The sequence below is a fragment of the Atta cephalotes genome (genome assembly GCF_000143395.1).
Source record: "Atta cephalotes unplaced genomic scaffold scaffold00107, whole genome shotgun sequence".
Classification (NCBI taxonomy): domain Eukaryota; kingdom Metazoa; phylum Arthropoda; class Insecta; order Hymenoptera; family Formicidae; genus Atta; species Atta cephalotes.
This window is the reverse complement of record NW_012130171.1, coordinates 76,197-86,220: the sequence shown is the minus strand read 5'-3', so window position 1 is coordinate 86,220 and position 10,024 is coordinate 76,197. Positions and strand designations below refer to the sequence as shown.

Sequence of the window (10,024 nt, the reverse complement as noted above, 5' to 3'; positions counted from 1 at the left end):
TCTCTCTCTCTCTCTCTCTCTCTCTCTCTCTCTCTCTCTCTCTCTCTCTCTCTATCTCTTCTTTCTCTTCGCGTCGGAACACAACGCTTACGAAGAGAACTGGAGGAGGACTGTACACGTGTACGTCGCCTGAAGCGATTTTCACGCGGAGGCTGCGTCCCACATAAAAAGACATTTCTGAGGATAACGGCGTTGTGTTCACCAGGACCATCTGCCCGCTCGATGATCACGCGGCACGGAATTTCTCTCTTTCTATTTATAGTCGTCACACGAATCATGGTCAGAACTAGGATTTGGAACGCGGGATAGAGACGGCTACTCGCGATGATCGCGATACCATTGATCGTGGTACCGCAGCTCGCTGACCTCATCGTGTTCCGAGTTCCGATTCTGATCGTTGTCATGCCCTTCTCTGACAATAAGATCGTTTCGAGGATGATCTGCGAGTGTCTCAGGTTCCCCTAGGTTTGCATCCGAGACGACGATTGTATGACATTTGCCCAATGTCATGTCGCGGGGACGGAGGACGGGAGGAGGGAAGGAGAGGAGAAGAGAGAGGAGGGAAGGGGGCGAGAAGGGCATACTTAACAGCAGTTAAGTTGCACGCGATCGAGGAAACACGACGAGGTCGGGGATGTAGCGCGGGGGGGGAGGGAGAAAGGGAGAGAGAGAGAAAGAGAAAGAGTAGAGAATAGCGATGAGTAGAGAACTTATTGGAGCCGGAGCTACTTACAGCATACCAGAGCAAGAGGTGCAGACGAACGAGCCGATCGTCATGTTGACGTAAGTCGGCCCGCGCTGGTTGCAATCGAAGCATTCCTTGTTGCCCGGCTGCGAGACCAGTTCGCGGAGCGTCTTCAAGTTCCTCTCGTCCTGCTTCCTCTTCGTGGACGCCATCCCGTCTGCGTGCGTATGCGTGGATATACACTATACGCGCGCTCGCGCGCGGCGGCAATGGGTTTGCGCTGATTTGCTGTTTGCGGCTCGAGATGAACGGCCCAAACGGCTCTACCTAGGTCGTCGAGCTCAGTCGACTACTCGAACCATTCGAGCCACTCGAGCCTCGAGCTTGCTCGAGCTGTGTCGAACGTGGGCGCGATCCCTAGGTTCCAAGGATTGTACTGGATTGTACGAACCACCTATCACGCCGCGCCTACAAAACTGACTGCGATGCGCAGTGCCGCTGCATTCACTCTCTTTCTTTCTTTCATTCTCACTTGCTCGCTCGCTCTTACTCTCTTTCCTTCCCTCACTTCGGCAGTTCGGCAACTGACAAGTATTTTGACAAGACAAGGATACGCGAGACATCCAATGGAAGAGCGTGAATCCTAGGGATTGTTTAAGACGCCATTTTCGTTCCTAGGAAACGATTCTTCTCATTGGTTGTCGAACGGAGTGCGAAATCACGTTAGAGAAGTCAGCTGTATTTATACGTGCATACGTCACAGCTACAGAGGGCGACTTTGATTAAAATCCGATAAATTTAATTGGTGATTAAATCGATCCGTAGAATTGTTTAATTACATCAAAATCTTTAGCTAGACTAATTACGCAGCATTGAGTTAAATTCATGATGACTATTGTATAGATGCTTCACACATAAATAAGCGTACATATATTGATAACGCAATGTTATCGTCGTGTATATCGCAAAACTGCATTTTTTTCCACGATTATCATCCGCGTGAATAAATCTAAAACAAATAACAATTAATGAAGTACAGTTCTAACTTTAATCTTGGTTAAACTTACTTTTTATCCTGTTATAGGTCTAAGAATCAGAAAAAGATAAAGATCGAGTAAGTATAAGACCGAGATTAAAAAGCTGAGTAATCTACTTACATATTTCGACATATTAGAGTCTATATCGTTTCTATCAATGTATAAACTTAATTTTGGTTCAAATAGCTTTTCATCTTTTTTTAATTTTAAAAATTAAAAAAGAGATGAAGAGTTGAATCGAGATTGAAGTTATCTACATCGGTAGAAACCGACACTAATCGTTCAAATTTTAAGTCATTCAATGGAAAGCGCTTTGTACAAGAATCGTGTTTTCCAAAATTCACTGTCGAATTCCAATGTCGAAAATCTTATATATATATATAGTATGGTGAACTATATTAAATTTTTAATACTCATAGTGAAAACGGAACGCAGCCTACATAGATTTTTAGTGCAGGCAATGAATTTTGGAATACAGTCAAGATTGATCGCTTTTTAGATCTGTTTGAATTGCTTGTACTTTTTTGTATTTAGCATCTTCGCATTCTTTCATCCTAATACCTGAATATAGAATTTATCTCCTTTTAAATACAACAAATTTGAGGGATTTCAAGCTTCTTATCAGTATTTCACTTCTTATCAGTAATATCATCGATTTTATATCGGCACATGTATTCTTTCGAATTTCTTCAATTTTTATAATAATTTATGTATATTTGTATTACTAAATATACAAATGATAAATTACATAATACGTAAAACATACAATTCTCCAATAGATGTCCTAAGGAGGTCAATGACATCTTTATCATTCAATGGGCATCCTCAGGATACTTATACTTGAGGAACTATGTATTGTAAGGACAGATAATTAATTGATACACATATCTATATTATATATATGTATAACATTATATTATGTATATGTATAACAAATAAATATATAAAAAAATAATTATGATAAGAATAATAAAATAGGAAACAAATAATGAATAAAGAATAATAAAGGTTAAAGAAACGGTACACGAGATATTTTACATATCACGCATTCTTAATACAAGAAAAGAATAGGCATTGTTAAATTGACGCTCCTACGCATGCGCAGAATTTCTCGATCGATGGAAGCACGTACAAAATATATTCGAATCTACTTCGATCTTGCTGAGATCGTAGATCGTAGTGATCGTGACCAACTACATAATCGTTTGCTAGAAGCTGTTGCGAACGGATTCTACTTTCTTTCTCTGATCAATTTTTCGTTGTAATTTGGAGACATAATGTCATCATTTTGGGGTAAGATAATTTGCTTCTCAACTCAAATATACTAATAAAATCCATGAATATTGTGGCGAAACATCTCATCCAACCAACGTCATTATTCATTACAGCGCTAATTTTACAACCGGGAAATAAATACTCGCAATACGTGAATGAGTCTTTTCGCATAACCATGGCAAGTTTGGATATTACATATGCTAGTAAGACACAACTTCTGAACTCTTTCGTGAAATCTCGCGACGGCATACCTGAAACTCACCTCCTAAAGTAAATTCCATTAATTCCCGCGTCTGTCTTGACATATCTTTACGCACTTTCGTGTACATGTAAAATGATCAGATACATGTGACGCGTTCTAACGCTACATTTTAACAGAGATAGTATTACAAGTTGTTCAATAGGTCAAGATTAAGATTAAATGTGTGTTGTCATTTATCAAGTTTTATTTACATAGCGAATTATATCCTGCGTATGAGAGTTGTTTACGTGGCTGAAATCGCGCGCACATTGCCTTCTTTGCAGGTGACAGACCGATACAAGTAATGATGGTTCATGAGCAGACAAGATTTCTGCTTTGTACTTTACACAAGGATAAACCATGGCAAGTTCAACTCAACGTTCTTGTACAAAAGGAAACTGTTGTAACTCTTTCATGCAACGGTGGAAGTTACGTTCATCTAACTGGACATTACAGAATTGACTCAGAAAAAGCTCCATTTAATCCAAACTGGATAACAACTTTATCTTGGCATATCTTAGACGAAAAAATAAATGAGCTAAAAAATAAAGGGACTTGTCTAGAAGAACTAACTGAATATTTGAATAAATATACAACAATAAAAATTGAGGAAAAATGGATAGTTTCACCACACTCTATTAAAAAGAAACAAATCCAAGAAAATAGAATACCTCTTCAAGTTCTAAACTTAAAAAGAAAAAACTTTATGAAAGATAATAGAACGGAAGAAACAAAGCGCGTAAGGTCATTACTTCATTGCAATGAAAATATTAATTTTAATAATGTTCCTTCTGAAAATTCTTCTGAGATTCCGTCTGAGGAATCTTCTGAGAGTTCTTCTGAAAATTTTTCTGACATTTCTTTTGAGGATTCTTCTATGGAAAGTAATGACAATGATAAAGAAAATAAGTCATCAATATATCATTTAAGGTTAAAAAATAGACAGAAAAATGAAAGCAAAAATGAAAATAAGAATGACGTGCAAAAAAGAAGAAAGGAAGAATCTGAAAAGCAAGAAATAAAAGAGAAACAGCAGAAAGCTAAAGTAACCGAGGCAAAATCAAAGGAAAAAGATCCTGATAAAACAAAAAAGAATAGCAAGCAACAAGATGTAAGAATTATAAAGAGTGGAATGAAAGTGCAAGAGTTAAGACCTGGTACTGGCAAAATCGCAGAAATGGGCAAATACGTCACAATCTATTATGTGGCTTATGTGAAGACCGGACTAATGTTGGAAGAATTTGATCGATTTGAAAAACTTGGCTTTAGATTTAAACTCGGTGCAGGATTCGTGATCAAGGGCTTGGATATAGGAGTACTTGGAATGAAAATTGATGAAAAACGTCGTCTTGTAATACCACCCAATATGGCGTATGTATAGCATTCTTACTTATGCTTTTTACTTACTTATATATTCCAATTCGTTTCACATTGAGTAAATTTTAAATTTAAAAAAAAATTCTTTTTTCAAGTACAATGTCCAGTCACATTTCGAAAACATATAAACTTATTAGTACTATATTCTTCTTACAGATATGGAGATGAAAGTTATGGACTCAAAGTTCCACCTAATTCAACAGTTGTATATGATGTTGAACTTAAGAAAGTCGAATAAGTATCACTAATTTAAGTATTGATGACTAACTTATGAATAGTTTAAGAATTTTTTAAATGATTGAAAGACTTTTTTAAATGATGAAATTTTTTCATAACTGCTTATTAGGATATGACATTTTTTATCTTGTATTTTAATCACAGACTCTTAAATTTTCGATATGTTTCTCTTTATTTGATACTTACATATGATATACTTATAAAACTTGAGTAAATTTTTATGATTTAAATATTATTTACGAATAATTTAAGGATCTTTTTTAATTTCATGATTGCTATCTCATTAGGATGTAAATCAATTTTTTTTGTATTTGAAACAGGTCTAAACTCAATATACTCTTTATTTCATACTTATAAGAATTAAATTCATCAAAAGTCGAGTTATTAATTAATCTTACAACTGCTATCTTATTAGAATATATAATCTTTTTTTATCTAGTGTTTGATACATATTTATGTAAAGATGGGAAACGCTTTTTTAGAGAATTAAATAAATAAGACGGAAAAATTTTTATATAAAAATATTAATATACATACATAAGTTAATATTTTATCGTAATATGATTTAATATTAAATTATAATATGATATAATCATTATTCACAGATGGTAGAAAGATGATTTCATATATATATATATATATATATATATATATATATAAACATATAATACATAAATCCTCTTATCTTTTTATTTAAAAACTTTATAATTCAAAATTTATTGATTTTTAGAATAAATTTTTCAAAGTTCTTATAGATTTAAGTTTATTATTAAAAAGAGAATAAGGTATCGTTTATAAGAATTATTCAGAATAAATACTTATAATTATTAATTGGTGAATTACAAAAGAGAGATAATAAATGTTTTGATAATTCTATAAAAATGTCTGTGAATAGATTATGTAATAATTTGATATTAAATTTACAATTTATGGATATTTCATAAATTAGCACATCCCTATAATACAATTATATTCTTTTGTAACTATATATTCTATAATATAATTATACTTTTCCTATAATTGTCTTTCATACATAATAAAACATAGAGATCGATGACTGAAGTGCAAATTTAATTGAAATATCACGTTGTGAATAAATATATATATGAAACAAATATTAAGTTATAAATTTAATGTCATAGGTTGATCAGTGTTATTGAAGCTTAGTATTAAGAATTAAGAAAACTGTTTGTAAATAAAAGCATTGCTATATGTTATTTTAATATTTTGACACGCACATTCTTTAAAATTTTGTAGCTTCAAATCATAAATTAAAATAATAGAGTAAAATGAGAGAACATTTATATATATTATATATTTATTCTATTATACACAAGATAATCATATTCCGTTTAACAAATCTTGATATGTCCATGTATAACAAAAAGATCCTTACAAATCACATAGCTAATCTTTATGATTTAGTATGTTTTACATTGACATCAAATATCATCATATAGAGAACATACATAGTTCAATTAACTAAAACAACAGATTATCTTATTTTTAATTGAATACAGATCGATCAATGTCTTAAGCGCGATTTGTAATTGTGTCAATAGAATATATTTAAAATATTAACTTCTGATTGTTTAATAAAAATGTAAATGTTGAAGTAACCCATGTCAATTGAGCAAACTGCATATCCCAAGGAAAAGCAACTCATCTGTTCTTCATTCATTTTTTTTTACTGCATCACCTTTATCTTTCCATGATAGGGTACATGTCCCATTTTTGCATTCCTTTATCAAATCTGGACATAGCTGATCTCCCTTGATCTCCTGTCCTTTACTTCTCAACTGCCACCACTTGATCAATAACGGTTGTATAAGGAACCTCCATATTATTAGGATTATAGGAACCGCGAAGCATGGCACGCACACCATTCTGTATCTAACTTATTTTTATAATCTAAAATTATAGAGAAGTAATTTTCAGAGAGAAAGAGAGAGAGAGAGAGACAAACACAGAGGACAGAAATGTCATTTTGAAGCTGCAGCTTCATAGATCGCACAATTAATCATCTCGTTTCTTATCATACTGCATTTGCTACGTACGTTCACTTTCGAAGGTGCGGAAAGCAGGATGATTCTCTCTTATCTTGAGAAAAGGAATATCGAGCCTTCACGAGACAACAATCGGACAAATGTGAGAGATCGATATAAGCATAACCTGGACGAGACTAGAGTAAAAAATCTGGAATATTCTTGATGAGTACAGAAAATATGTCGATTAAAAGCAGATATTATCGTGTTAGAAATGATTACTGCTAGAGATGATTACTTGGAATGTTGACTCGTCCCTTTAATTTTAACGTTTCACCCTCCGACAATTCGCTCGATCTGTCACTCGCGATCGTGATACACAATTACAAACATATACCAACACATACACAGAAGAAGTACACGACACATATCTATTCGACTTCCTTCGTCTGTCGTTCGCAGCGCCGCGCCAAGCGCGACTAGCTTGAACTCTTGGAGTGCTTGGACTAGTGTCAAATTGACGTGCGCAAGTTACTAGCTAGTTTTGGAATGGCTCCGACTAAACTCTGATTAACTTGATTAAAGAATAATTTGTCAAGCAACATTTGTATTTTCTTAATTTGGAATTATATTCTGTTATTTAAAATATGGAAAACAAAAAGATTGGATTAGAAACGATAAAATTTAGTCAGAAATTTAGTAAGCAATTCAATAACATACTATGAAAAAATTAATAATCGATAATTAACTTTATCGAGTAATATTTTATTAATGTGGATTATTATTATTTCTTATTGCTTAATTCTACTGGTCTATTCGAGTTTATTTGATCCAAAATATAATTTATCTTCTTACTAATATTTTAAAAAATTTTGTTCTGTTAACTTCGTCTATGTAAAATATATATATTTTCTATAAAATTTATTTTTTATTTTCTCAGAACTTTAAATTACATTGGTCCAAACGATATGATCATTAAATCATCAGTAAAATTTGAACAAACCAACACACCAAAGTTAACATATACAGTTCAAAGACAACGAATTGTAATTTTTACTTTGAGCACTTCTCTGCTAGTTATGAATTAATCGCCTAATTATGTTAATTAGAGTTATTTAGTCGAAGTCGTCCTTGTTTTACATAGGTACCCGTTTCTTTCTGCACGACGTCAATCAACTGGTAACGCTATTCGCACCTGTCCCTGCGAGAAGTCTAATTTATATTCATATTTATATCCATATTTAACACGATCATGATGCGCTATACGATATTTAACATTATACGCATGCAAAAGAACATGGTCACAGCCACATATCATGATTGCAGGATCTTCGTGTTTCACTACGTTTAATTGTACACATATATATGTACATTTTAAATAAGGCACTGAAAGTAGCCTATATTAGATAATTGAACGAGAGAATTCGTATCGCAAAATGTTTGTGGTAAGAGTTATATCGAAGTCTTTAAAATGTTCCAGACGTCAATTCGACTAATCAATTCCTTTAATTTCACGAGAAAAAGTATTATAAGCCGAATAATTATTAATTAAATCACGCATAAGCTCTTTTGACTCTTACATGCTTCCAAACACCTTACGACCCCTCGTTACAGATAACGAGACAACGACGACGCTCAACACGAAGAAAACTAGACCGAAGAAAGTGGTCAAGGCTCTGCACCATTGCCGCTTCCGTTTCGCTCTCGCAATAGTCCGGCCTAAACGCTCGGCCTGTGTCACGTCGAGCGTGAAATCAAAATCTTCGCCCAAACTTCCAACAGTTAAGCGATGGTTCCAATTGTTCGCGCTCAACGAGGCAATTGTTCCTTCGGTTGTAGACGATCCGATGTCGCTGCATACTAGCTGCTGAAATAATATGTTCCTCCATACAGCATGATATATTATACACTCGCTGAACATTGATTAAAACGAACATTGATTATTTATATTCGTTCCTACCAAAATGTAGATTAATATATTTTAATCCACATTCAATTCTTCATTTTTTTTTTCTAATTCTTTGAAAAAAAATAAAGAGAAAGTTAAACTGAGATAAAAAAATTTAATCTACGTTGATGGAAACGAGCATTAATCAAACAATGTAAATCTGAAGAGTCTTTTCTCAAGAAGCTATACGTTAATCGAGTTAATACTCACCGAATATTTGGACTCTGTTGTGCAAGGTTTCTTTCTCGCGAGGCTGAAGTTGTTTCTCATATCGCTGTCGCCTTTACGTCTCGTCATCCTGTCATTCTTGAGCGACGGCGCGGATTGCGTCGAGTTGTACTTGTAAAGGCAACGAGGGCTGACACAAAGTTTTGAGTTGATTGGATTCACTTTCGACGGTACATTCTTCATGCAGCTCGGCGATACTGTTGGATTCTTATCATTAAACGCCCAGGATGGGCAAATGTACTCGTTCACGTTGTCGTTCTTTATGCCGATCTCTAGGGAAACAATGCGCGATATATCACGCAAGATATCTTCTGGTGCCGCCGTGACGTTGCCGTCTATCACAGAATTGAGAGTTCGGGATAATTCGAGCAGCACCTCACGAGCTCTTGATGGTGATGATATCAGCTGCGGCTGCGGTGGCGAATACTTATACGTGCAACCGCATACGTGGCATGTATAAATACCTGTTACGATAAAAGAAAAACTAACGTGCGATAAACGAGATTTTTAAAAAGTGAAAGTGAATTATACAGCGCGAAATAGTCACTAATTCCGTTTATACCTTCATAACCGCCTGCATTGTGATCCTCGGTACGATGATAGATGACGGAGGGCCAAATTGGCCGCGGTATCGCTTCGCTCTCATGAATTACCGCTAGGCTACCGTATGATGGATTTCTCGTTGATGCTGACGCGTAATAGGAGTACGAGCCAGCTGACAATGGCGGCGAATGGCTCGAATAACCGGAGCTCGTCGACGTTCTGTAACATCTTCGTGGATTATTGCGCGACGCCGTTGACTTGCTACCTGCGATGCCGCTCACGAATTTAGAAATTTCTATGTCTGCCAAGTCCGATCTTATCCTGGAAAATTATATTCCATCGAGTATGATGGACAACATGTGATAAATACACACACACACACACACACACACACACACACACACACACACACACACACACACACACACACACACACACACACACACACACACACATATATATATATAA

The 10,024-nt window shown here is 34.9% G+C and overlaps 3 protein-coding genes across 3 annotated transcripts in view; 1 reads left to right on the top strand and 2 right to left on the bottom strand.

Moving 5' to 3' along the window:
• Positions 1-897, bottom strand: part of LOC105625085 (arf-GAP domain and FG repeat-containing protein 1) — a 4,216-nt gene extending 3,319 nt beyond the window's left edge. Inside the window, exon 1 of the mRNA XM_012206427.1 lies at positions 734-897. Within this exon, the coding sequence (XP_012061817.1) occupies positions 734-897 (164 nt within the window). The remainder of the gene's footprint in view (positions 1-733) is intronic.
• Positions 898-2,999: 2,102 nt separating this feature from the next.
• Positions 3,000-4,853, top strand: LOC105625101 (46 kDa FK506-binding nuclear protein). Its single transcript, XM_012206442.1, has 5 exons — positions 3,000-3,015; positions 3,111-3,200; positions 3,523-3,977; positions 4,251-4,609; positions 4,772-4,853. The coding sequence occupies exons 1-5, from the start codon at positions 3,000-3,002 to the stop codon at positions 4,851-4,853; spliced, it is 1,002 nt and encodes a 333-aa protein (XP_012061832.1).
• Positions 4,854-8,413: 3,560 nt separating this feature from the next.
• Positions 8,414-10,024, bottom strand: part of LOC105625084 — a 2,775-nt gene continuing 1,164 nt past the window's right edge. Inside the window, exons 2-4 of the mRNA XM_012206426.1 lie at positions 9,576-9,877; positions 8,996-9,477; positions 8,414-8,704 (exon numbers count right to left, since the gene is read on the bottom strand). Of these exons, the coding sequence (XP_012061816.1) occupies positions 8,414-8,704; positions 8,996-9,477; positions 9,576-9,877 (1,075 nt within the window). The remainder of the gene's footprint in view (positions 8,705-8,995; positions 9,478-9,575; positions 9,878-10,024) is intronic.